The sequence below is a fragment of the Orbicella franksi genome, chromosome 13, assembly GCF_964199315.1.
Source record: "Orbicella franksi chromosome 13, jaOrbFran1.1, whole genome shotgun sequence".
In the NCBI taxonomy this organism is placed as follows: Eukaryota; Metazoa; Cnidaria; class Anthozoa; order Scleractinia; family Merulinidae; genus Orbicella; species Orbicella franksi.
Window position 1 is genome coordinate 22,524,199 of NC_138157.1, and position 12,093 is coordinate 22,536,291.

At 40.5% G+C, this 12,093-nt stretch overlaps 1 protein-coding gene across 1 annotated transcript in view; it reads left to right on the top strand.

Moving 5' to 3' along the window:
- Positions 1-12,093, top strand: part of LOC145465852 (puratrophin-1-like) — a 32,322-nt gene that overhangs the window by 17,087 nt on the left and 3,142 nt on the right. The window contains exons 8-24 of the mRNA XM_081449608.1: positions 3,717-3,833; positions 5,654-6,040; positions 6,496-6,618; positions 6,779-6,970; positions 7,268-7,555; positions 7,797-8,021; positions 8,127-8,179; positions 8,379-8,454; positions 8,578-8,681; positions 8,847-8,916; positions 9,281-9,370; positions 9,818-9,910; positions 10,055-10,105; positions 10,193-10,270; positions 10,626-10,796; positions 11,520-11,618; positions 11,945-12,023. Of these exons, the coding sequence (XP_081305734.1) occupies positions 3,717-3,833; positions 5,654-6,040; positions 6,496-6,618; positions 6,779-6,970; positions 7,268-7,555; positions 7,797-8,021; positions 8,127-8,179; positions 8,379-8,454; positions 8,578-8,681; positions 8,847-8,916; positions 9,281-9,370; positions 9,818-9,910; positions 10,055-10,105; positions 10,193-10,270; positions 10,626-10,796; positions 11,520-11,618; positions 11,945-12,023 (2,296 nt within the window). The remainder of the gene's footprint in view (positions 1-3,716; positions 3,834-5,653; positions 6,041-6,495; positions 6,619-6,778; positions 6,971-7,267; positions 7,556-7,796; positions 8,022-8,126; positions 8,180-8,378; positions 8,455-8,577; positions 8,682-8,846; positions 8,917-9,280; positions 9,371-9,817; positions 9,911-10,054; positions 10,106-10,192; positions 10,271-10,625; positions 10,797-11,519; positions 11,619-11,944; positions 12,024-12,093) is intronic.

Here is a 12,093-nt window from a genome sequence, read left to right on the forward strand (position 1 = left end):
AAAACGGAAACAAAAATTAAAAAAACAAAGAACGAAAATGAAAACAATAATTAAAACAAACATTAAAAAAATAAAAGTGGTAGGTGACCCTTCTGGGCTGCCGTAGCATTTAGATATCTAGAGATGAAAACAACTGAGCTTGTCCAAAGCATACTCTTGCAGTAAAAACGTTGTTTGGATTAAAAGTAGCCAAGAACAACAAACGAATCATTTTCAGGAGAAAAGAGACTGCGACCGACTATTAAGGTCTATTAAGTGTAGACAGTGTAGCTTTGGATCAATGGATGGGAATGGGATATCGTCCCATGACCAACTGCCTCGTGACGCTATCTTATACATGTATCTCCCGCACTTCGTGTTACCCGCGCTTCTCGGCAGTTTGCGCCAATCGGTCCTCTTTGTATGATATTTTTGTTCAAAGCTTTCTCGCTGTGATATCGTTGAATAATGTGTTGCAGATTAGAGTACGGTAAGTTTATGTTCAGGTACATATATTTAATGTTTAGTTCGATACAGCACAGTATCATTTGGCGCCATTGGTTTATACTTTACACGAACTCAGCTTGTTTTTGTCAAGAGTATAATAGAGTAGGCGCACTTTTCTGTTGAACGACAAAAGCAAAAGTGAGCCGAATGTAGTTGCAGTATCTACTGGACTGAAGAGAGTTGGCGGACAGGACCCTCAGGTCATGGCCTTTATATTAGTGGACGTCCAAGTGTGTAGCGTCAAAACACGCTCGCTCGACATGATTCGACAATAAACACTCGACGCTAGCAAGTTTACTGGCCTTCTCGCTGCAACCTTCTAAAGGGCCTGGTTGTTCAAACCTGGATTTGCACGGTGTGATCGTTTCAGCGAGGTTCTCTATTACATTTGCTGTCCTCTAGGTTTGATGTCGACTTATCTCAAAGTCCACGAAACATTAGCAATGAAGAATACTTTTATAAACGAGAAGTTAGACGTAAAACTTGGATTAGTACAGTAAATAGTCATAACTCCCGGCAAACTTCAATGGAGGAAACAAACACGCCATCATGAATGTTGGGAGGTCGAAGCTCACACTCACAATCTGCATGAGTTATGTAACTGAAATGGATATCGGTTAGCTGCTCAGACACTTACTGCCGGTCCTACTGAGTGTTGAGCACGGTTAAGACCAAAAATTCAACAAGAACATAAAAGCAAAGAACCTTGTTGGACTTCATTTCTATTCCCTCAATTAACTGTGATCAGTAATTAAGCGATTTTTTTAAGTCTCCATGTTCAACTATAGAGTCGCGTGATGACGGTCATAGGGCACAGCGTGCTGTTTAACGTGATTCGACGGACCTGATTTACCTTTTCACCATAATCGGGCGATTCTGGCAGCCTAGCAAATTTACCAGCCTGCCGATTATCAATGTCCAGAATCTTTTACAACTTATCTCTATGTTTACACAAACTGATCAAATCGACTTGACTGGCGAATCACCCTTTGAAAACACGGGTCAACACCACACTACACTGAAATCGGCTGTAAGTAGGTCTGTTGTTTTCCTTTGCGTTACTATCCTCTGATGAATAGATGTGAAAGTTTGCGATTTGTGGAGAGTTTCTGTTTCGCGTTTGCCGAGAACACAGCTGATATGTGTTCTCAAACGTAATTTGTTGCTCATTTGAGCGAAAGGCACGACAAGAAGAGTCAAGTGGAATGACGTCGTAACGCTTTCGATATTGGTTTCTGATCACAGCGGAATTGCGTGGTATTTGCTGGGTAATGAGTTTGTTCAAGGATTTAATGAGTTGTACTAGAATCAAGCATTTAAGGTTATATGAGAGGAATTTGTTAGTTCGGCTATTACTCGTCATGTGACTCACACAGCGTTTAATCAGGCCCTTATCAAATGTTCTGCTTTGAGTGTCACGTGCCACGTGCTTACTAAATCGCGTGCTCAGCCAGCGGCCTCTGACACGAGAAGATCTTCACGTGTATTGACCACAGTCATCGTTATGCAACATTTCAGCTAAACGCCAGTGAAACCATCAACGACACATTAGCATTTAACGATTGTCATTAGCATGAAGTTTGTGAAATCGCTCTATTGCAACTTTAGGTCGACTCACACTGGGGGAGATGAAGCAACGACGGTTTCCTCGCTTTTGCGAAAAAGTTTGTGTTGCAGAGACAAACTTGTCCCCGCGACATGTTGCGTGAAATTCAGCTGGTTTGAATTCGAACGTCATGAAGCAGAGTCAAAATAACCTCAATTTTCATTTATTCTGCTCCTTGCGTCCTGTACTTTCACAGACACGCAGGGGCCTGTCCCCTCCTCATGTCCCCTCATGTCCCCTCATGTCTCCTGGACTTTAAGGCTATGTAGTGGTTATGATCGCTGCAATCTTTGCGATCGCTGTAGACGAAATTGAGCAATCCTCATTTACGACTCCTGGTTTCCATATGATTGCTATACGGTCGCTACCAAACTGAGAAAAATCCCCGTAGGACCTGGATCAAACAACGCAAAGATTGCTACAGTCACGACCGCTGAACGTTTCTTACAACGATGGCACTTTTACCTTCGAATTTCGCAGTTTTCTAGATCTATTGGAGGTCTAAAATCTTGCTCAAACTAAACATGTTATGACAGCCTTCATTCCCAGTAGAACTAAAAAATTAGTCGTTGTGGTTCACGTTAACCTGCCATCAGGCGTTTTATTTTTTGCCCTCCTTCGCCACGTCTGAATATAAGGGAGGGAAGGTATGATGGCAGGTTAGGTTCACGTTCTCCAAAATAAGCAGAATTTAGTCATTTCACGTTGCTGTTTTGTAGAGGACGGCTAAGAAATACTTGTCAAAATTTATAACGGCCGTTCTGTTCACCAATTGTTTGACCCCAGCTTAATACGGCTCTATTCTACTTAATAGGTCGCTAGATCGAAATCAAATATAGAAAGCGGCAAATATACAAATGCCCAAAGCGTTTTGTTGCCCCCTAGGATATCAAGTTACTATCTATACTTTAAACCATATGTACGTCTCTTCTATCGAAAAAAACTGTGAGCTGACCTTTTTAGCATTTTACCTACCTATCTTCTTATAAATTACTACAGCGCTATGTTAGAGAATTGAGCGTTGGAGTTGTGCCGTCTGTTCAATAGTAGTCACTCTGTTGTTATGTCAAGTGCTTTTTCAATACAAAGCACCTGACTTCAAACTTGAGCAATATTTCCCCATTAAGGAATACTTGGGCAAGGGCCATGCTATCGTTTTGTTTATGGTGCGCATATTAGGTTGAACTCGACTGTTATCGAATCCAAATGATTCATGTAGTGGTATGATGCCAATGGCTCTGAACTATACTCCTTTCCTCTGTGAAAATAAAATGCAGTTGATTTATTTCAATAATGCACACCAACCGTGACAGATGAGCGTATTGTTCTAGATAATTGTCCATGATTCCAGAGCAATTATTTTCTGCTTTGCTCTCCAATAGAAGCTGTTATGGAACTGCAGTGCGCTCAGTTGCCCTGTAAACAAGAACACGGTGATGTTCTTTTACCCTTATCGTGTGCTGAATTTTAGCGATTTTTCAACACAATTTAAACTCAGGTTGCACTTATCAGTGATTCCAGTGCAACTGAAGGACGTTTTCAGTGTTGAACAATAGTTAGGTTAGCGAAGTGTATTAATATATGAACTGTATCGGTGTTTAACAATACCTGTATTGGCTTTCAGTTCAAGCTCATAACAACAGTGGACGAACTTAAGTCTTACATTGACCGCACACAGCTGACACCTGAGTTTGGTGGAGTCTTTAATTATGATCATGACGAGTGGATCAGATTTAGAATAGTAAGTACGAGTCTTTTAAGTTGCAACAATTCCTTTAAGAGGCTTCCTACTGGACTTAGCATGATAGCAATACACACATCTTATCCCTACCACTGAATCGAGAGAGCTGCACAAACATTGCCGCAATTTCGATTCTAAAGATCATACCCGGATTATGACCCAGGCACACCTTTTTGATAATAAATAGCACGAATAACCAGAAAAAGTCCGGTGAATTAACTTTGAACCTCTAAACATTGGTCGAAAGTTATTTAGCGGGTATTTTCGTGTCAATCCAATATCGACTAAAACAAGACCAATAATTATTATTTTCTCTACTCTTGTGGGTGAAACGACGGCTTAACGAAAAAGTACATCAACTGACAACCATGAGTTGTACAAAGGGATAGTTCATTAAACTTTGTAATGGGGACCTGATACATGTTGTAGTTTCTGTCGCTCGCGTGTTTATTTCAGACGTTCCAACATTATGAAAACTCGAGTAGAAATCATGACAATCTAACTTTCATCATATTGAACTACTTCAAGAATACTGACCCGTGCCTTGTTTAAATCAGCTTTAATTTGCACAAAACGCTGTGTGCGTGAAGTTCATTACTGTGCCTGACAAATCAGAAATGAATAACATAAAGATAACGATTTAATTTACCTTAATTTGTTGCGATTAGTTGTTCTTCCTAGTTAATTGACACTGCTCTAGTAATTAAAATATATTAAATCTATCTTGTGTTATGAACGCTGTTAAAAATACAATATATGGCCCAAGTTGTGTTATGCTAACGACTTTCCAGAAAAATCTGCCTGTGATATAGATATTGTTTAATTTTAGCTCCTTTCCATTCAACAGTCCTTCCTATTCAGCTATCGTGTGTGTCTGTGTGTATTTTTGTATTTCCTGTGTCTTGCGGCAGCCTCGCCGCTCTTTACTGCATTAAGATTGGTTGATTTCCGGAATGATACGGCGTGAAAATTTCTGTTTGGTCTCCGCAAGGCATTGACAAGTGGAAGTTATATAGACTAATCCATCCACCGCCTTCTTATTCGTGACCTTCTTATTCATGACGACCTTTGTTCCAGGGCCAGTTAGTATAGGTAATCGTATGGATGCGATGATGGATTTACACTACCAGTGATTTTTGAAAATTCTCTCTCCAAAAAAATTCAAATACCATGAGTAGTGTAAATTCTCAATTGCTCTAGCTTACCCACGATAATTACTAACGCGCGAGAATTTTACACTGCAGTGCAAATTAAAAATTAATGATAAATTGGCTTGCTCTCAGCCAATCACTGTTAATCTTGCAATGAAATACCTGAACTTTTCAAAGTAACAACGAATTCTTCAATTCTAACGCTCAATATTCAGATGCTATTAACTTGCTGCGGCTGTTAATTGTAAACGTGTGTTAATATCCCGCAATAGCGGTAACTTACATTTCCTTTATAAAATTAAAAGAATACCGCACGGTTAATTGAAAGTTAATTAAGCGATGCATGTATTGCCTTTTTTTCAAAGTATTTCTTTGTTCTTGTCAATATCCATTCCTATTACCTCGGTGCCATAAACCGCAAGGGTAGTGTTTTGGTGAGCTAGCAAGAACCGACTTCCTCCAACTCGAACCAAACTATTAAATATTGTAGTGTTTACCTGACATCATATGCTTGGTCACCTTGGCAACCAGCTAAGTAGAAGTTAAAATACAACAAAAATCTCTCCTGGACTGTGACACAAGTGGACAGACACTTTGTGACCGCAAGGGGAGGTCCCATTGCGTTCTTACAAATATACTTTGCTGATACCATTTGTTGTTGTGTTTCAGAAACTGGAGCCGTTCATGACTGGATGTAGGAGCGCCGCCAAACTCGCCATGGGCGTGATGCAACAGTTTACGAGCAGCAAACTTGGAGAAACCATCCAGGAATGTAAAAACCTCCTGGAGCAACATCATCAGAAAATCAAGGATGTGTTTGAAGACAGTAGATTATCAGCTTTACAAGTTGAGGGAGAGCAAATATTGATTAGATTACAGGAAGATGAGGCGGCGTTACCTAAAGTGCCCGACTACATCGAAACTGTGAATTGCGTGACAAAACTGTACCATCAAATGAATGAAGTGTTTTGTAAACTGGAGTTGCTCACAGAGAACAGAACGAGGAAATTAGAACAGTGCCTTGCCTTGAAGGAGTTTGAAAAAGACTTGGACGAGGTAAAACATAGGAAGTTCATTTATGTGCTAACCTTTACAGTCTGGAAAACAAATTCATGTTTTGAAATTCTCAATTAAGTTCCAGAATCCGAAGGGTTTCAGATTCTTATTAGCCAGGGAGAAGATTGTACGAGCTCGTGATTAGCACAGATTATTGTTTTGAATTTTTGATTAGAAATATATCTAAGCAAGATTTTTTTTATCTTTTATTTATTTTTATTTTGAATCATACACCTGTTAAACGTTATGCGTTAGCGAAAACCAGTCGTGACAAGTGTATGATGGGCTTTTGTGCTAATTTGCTTCTTTTTGAAAATGATGGCATCACAGATCACTCAGCAAAAATTTAGGCAAGCAAACGTCACCAAACCAAGATATATTTGGAATTGAAATTCAAAACAAAGCTGAGAAACAAGCACAGTGTTCAGCTGATGCATTCTCTATACAAACTGCAGGTCGTCAACTGGATATCGACGAAAGGAGAACAGTTCTTAGACAAACACACTGAGATTGGAGATTCCATTGGTCATGTCAAGACGCTTCAAGAGGACTTCGAAGACTTTGAAAACAAAGCCAAGGTAATGTGCTGCAGTCGAGCGAGGGATGTGTGATTGGATCGGTGAGCAAGGGAACATCTGTAAAAGCTTACTTTCTAGAGACTTCACGAGACGTTTTGTAAGGAATCACTTGTGGCGATGGCCGAGTAACAATGGTGACTTTTAATATTTTTGTTTCCAGTGCTACTGCGATCGAGTGGAAAATCTCCTTGAGGAAGGAAGCAGTATGGTTCAAGGAGGCCACTACGAAGGAATTGGAATTAAAGAAAGAAAAAGAGCCTTGGAGGAGATGTACAGAAAGTTTTGTAGAAAGCTTGAACACAGAAGACAGCAGCTCAGTTCCTGCATGGAGTTTTACCAAATGATTGAGCAGGTAATAGAACTACGGCTGGTAAGGTGATTTCTAAACCGGTGTTTCAGTTTCACAGTGATGAAATATAGTGAAAGAGATGTATAACAGCAGACATTTTAGTCTGAGCCAGTCGTGCGGATGTTCAGTGGTCCATGAGCGGCATGGTGTAAGCACGGCTACTTGTCCTCTGCCGCCCTCAGCCTAATCCCGGGCCGAGGGTGGGAGATGACTGATATTTCGGGCTAAAGGGTTAGCCCCAATCAGAACAACTCCTCAATTGATAACTTGATGTTTGTTGCGTGGATTGTTATGTAACAGGCCTCAGACTGGTCCATGAGGACATTAACAAAGCTGGCCACAATGAACATGGAAGAGATCCTTTATTTAGAAGGCGTCACTGCATTAACACGCGGATTGGAGAAGCATCTACAAGAGACTCCTGTGTGGAGCGAGAGTCGACTCAACCGGATATCTGAACTGGCTACAAACTTGGCAAGCACGAAACTAGTGAAGGAAGCCGAGAATATACTTACACGCTACAAAGAGATCTTAGATATGTTACAAAAGCGACAAGAAACACTAAACAGAGCCCAGGAAAGGCTTTCGGTGAGTCTGTGAGTCATGTTTACCCAACATTAGATGTAGGACATTAAGGTACCACATGTCATCCTTTCTCTGTGTTATCATGGTAACGATCACAAGCGGGTGTTAAGATCGTTCTCATGTGAAACTTTGAATATGTGCCCAGGTTTGATGTAAGTCGAATCAATGAAGTTTCATCACTTCTTGTAAGTTCTTTTTTTTTTTGTCAGCTGACCTTTTCTGTCTTCTGAAACCGATATCTTAGGGTCACCCTTCAAGCGAGGTCAGCAGTACTACTACTGGTGGCAGTGACGAGTCCACCACTTCCAGTCCTGGCCGAGGGGAAGACGAGGGCGAGGATGAGGGGGACTTACTGGTTGAAAGCGAGGACGAAATAGACAAACCGATCACACACGTGGAGGGGGTGACACCTGGACGGCGGAGGACTTCATCATCTCCCACATCTGCAGCCTTGTATTCATGGAAGGAAGTAAGTTGTTTATTAGCAAGACCGGTCAAAAAATGAACACATTCACTGGCGAGTGAAAACTTCAACCGTTTTGTTGAATGTTTTGGGTTTTTTTCTCCCTTTCAGACTGAAATGCCAGTTATTGAGGAAATTCCAGTGCTAAATCCCCGAATAGAAGAGTAAGTTACTGTCAAGTGCAAATATATTTTCAAAACTTCGGACTAATTCAAGCAAGGCATACTTGAAAACTTGAGTGTTTCGTTTTCAAATTTGTTCATTCTCGTCATTGTCAGTCGTCACCACGTCGAGCTATATTCGGTAAGACTGGTATTTTTTGTTGCCGTCGTGATTTCTGATGTCTGTTTTGTCCGACCCTAGGAAATTGAAGTATATATTTCAAGAGATGATTGATACGGAGAGGGACTATGTAAAATCACTTCAGTATATTATGGATGTGAGTAAACTATTTTTGTCAGCTGGCGTTTCTTTGACCATTAATGGATTAAGTTCGATTTTTTCAGTTTTCTTCGGTTGTGAAGTTTTACCGCTTACGTCTTATCTCTTCTTTTTACTTTAGAATTACATCGTAGAGATGGATAATCCAGAGTTACTGCCATCACTAAAGGGCAAGAAGAACATTCTGTTTGGAAATATAGAGAGGATTCACGATTTCCATAAAAGGTTAGTGTCGTACGTTCAGTGATGGTAATCTATTAATCATGTTTTACTTGCCTACACCATGCGTTTTGAGACTAAGTGTCCACCTACCTATCTGCAGAGTTTCTGCGCTTACACGTAATCTCTCTCATGTGTCCCTGTGTACTAGTAGTTCTTTTCGCTTTTCAGGTATTTCCTGCAAGAATTAGAAGCGTGCAAGGACCGAATCTTAGACATCGGAAGTTGTTTTTTGAAATGGGTATGTGTGTAAACCAAGCTATAGCTTTGCAGTCAACCCTTTGCAGTCAGTCTGGAAATAAACAATGGATAATTCCTACTTGCTATTGATATTCACAGTGAACTGGCACTAACACGGATCCAGAGCTTAGTTAGAGAAAAACAAGTAAACTTCAGCCGAGTCCAGCGAGTCAATCATGTCCCCCTCAGGGAGGTGTCTGCCTTTCCGATTAGTGTCCGTAAATAAAATGTTTCGAAGAAGTTCTATTCTGTAGGACGGAATTTTTTGGTTGGATTTTGCCCAAACCTTAGAGTAAAATTAGGAGCTTGTTTGTTAACGTAGCTAGTTTTCGTTGTTTGATGAAAGATTTTTATGTAATTGTTAGGAACGTCAGTTCTACTTGTATGCTTTGTATAACAAGAACAAGCCCCGCTCAGACCAGCTTCTTGCTGATCATGGCAATGTATACTTCAGGGTGAGTCAGTATATCAGATATATATCGAACCAGCCATCCTTGCCACATGTTATGTTTGATGACTTTTTATTTGTTGTCGTGACCTGTTTGGTGGACGGTGTATTGTTATAAACTCTTGCTGTGCAAGTTATCAACAATTACCAGAAGCGAACAGTTTTCCGAGAGAGTCACCCTTCAAATATTTTTCGCAACACGCGAAACGTTTTGAAACTTGGGGAATCTCACCCACATATTCCCCAGTGTTAGCTGGGGAATATTCAGCCACTTGTCGCGTTAAGACCAATCGTGTGCAAACGAATATATTTGATGGATTTTAACTGTCATCTTGTACAGGCCTTCTTTCGCTCGGCCTTGCCAGAGAATGTGCGAGCGATATTGTCCTAGAACGGCCCTTGCACTCGGACAAGGAGATGCAGTGAGTAAAAGCAATCTGTTCTCTTTTTTCAGGCGCGTCAGAAAGAACTTGGAGACAAACTTGATCTTGGAAGTTTTCTCATTAAACCAGTTCAAAGGATGGGAAAGTATGGACTTCTATTACGCGTGAGTAGCTATACGTGTTAAATGGTTGATTCATTCAATACATACATAAATCCTTTATTTGATAGGTAGGTGAAACTATGTCAGTAACACAGCTGATTCGGACGTTCCTAATATAACTTAACTGATACTTATGTTCATCGACAGGACATGATCAAAGCATTAAATACGGGACATCCGAAAATCACGGAGCTCAAGGTACGTTTGTTTGTCAGGATTGTATATTAAATGTATCCCGTATTTCTGATGACAAGTGAAGGTGTTAATTCTTTCTCTTAATTCCAGGCTGCGGAAGAAATGGTGAAATACCAGCTAAGGCACGGTAACGACTTGCTTGCCTGGGATTCGCTCAGAGGCTGTGACGTAAGTGTATTCATTTGTCTTAATCAGTCTTTCACTGACTGACTGACCGCCGACAGACAAACAAGCAAACAAACAAACAAACAAACAAACAGACACACAAACAAAGGGACGTTTCAAGCAAACAAACAAACCAACATGCATACATACAAAGTGGAGAAAAAACAATTTAAAATACAAAGAACGCCCACAGGATGCCACTGGTCATGTGTTTATGGTTTCTCGTGTGTCGTGTTTTGTTTTGTTCCTTCCTGTATTTTTTCCTTTCCTTAATGCTGGTTTGGCCAGGATTTAATGACTGTGAGAACTTGTCAAAAAACATCAAGAATAACCGGAAGTGAATTTTACTGGTTTGCAGATGAATCTTAAAGAACAGGGTCGCCTGTTGCGCCAAGACAACTTCACGGTATGGACTGGGAAAAAGAAGCACCAGCGGCGAGTGTTCTTACAAGATGACCTTGTGATATTCAGTAAAGTCAGGAAGCAGCCAGGAGGAGTGGACCTGTATTACTACAAGAACTCACTCAAGGTAACCAACCATGCCTGAAACAAGTCCAATAAACTCTACCGGATCTCACAACAAATCTGCTCCTCAGTCTCATTACTACGATTATCAGTTGAGTAAGGCGGGACGAAAGTTTGGTCACGAAGTTTTAACGTAAAATCGTGTTGTTGTCACGGGCAACTTACCTCGTTTCCGTTGGTAACAATATCAACAGCCGTTGGTCGCCTGTCGCGTCGCCTACAATTTCGCGCGCTTTGCTGTCAATTGACGTCAAAGGCCGACAAGTTGCCAATGGATACGGAGCCAGTTGCTCGTGACAACAACACGATTTTTACGTTAAAACTTGGTGACCAAACTTTCGTCCGCCTTACTCAACTGATAATCGTAGTAATCAGTTAAATTCTTGAGTCCGTATTTTTTCGATTGTCAGAAAACGCTAACAAAATTCTAACGGATCTATATTTTACTTGACGAATGTTCTCAAGTATGCTACTGTACTAAGTTGCATTGGTGCACTATCGTGGCTGACACAGCATACATTATTGAACTTCTTTACGATTTCTACGTTGTTTGATGTTGCTTATCAAATGAAGGCAAACCTATTTTCTCATCTTGGCGGAATTCGTCACTCAGAGATCTGTTTAATGGGCCAATTTGTACAATCTGAGAATTCTGCATTTTTCATTTCCTATTTTCTCTTTCATTTCATTTAATTTCGTGTGTGTTGTTATCTTTGCCTTATTTCAGACAACTGATCTCGGTCTTACAGAGAACATTGGTGACAGCGGGCTCAAGTTTGAACTGTGGTTCAGAAGAAGGAAGCCAGAGGACACTTTTGTTCTACAGGTCAGCGGTTTAACTCTTGTCACTTGTCAAAGAACCGCTTTGAATGACTAATTATTGTTAAACGGTGCCATAGCCTGCTTACTAGTATTCCAGTGAACTTTGCGCACTAGTCGTCCTCTCTTATTTATTGCTATCTTTCCTGCGTTCATTCATCACAAGTTAAAATTCATCTTTTGCGTTGCTGTTTGGGGCGAGCTTTGAATCCGTGCGGTTTTTATGCACTTCGATTTTTATGAGTAAATCACCGTGGCCTTATGTATTTCTTAGGGTTTAAAATCTGCCGTTGGAGGAAATCTGACTGTATTATTACTGATTCTGTTCTGTAGGCGCAGTCTCTTGAAGTGAAGACGGCTTGGGTGACAGAGATTACAAGGTTACTATGGAAACAAGCTATGCGAAATAGAGGTACTTGTTTGTCTTTGTACAGCTTCTTGTAAGCTCTAATAAGTACGTATTTTTATAACATTTTTTTTAA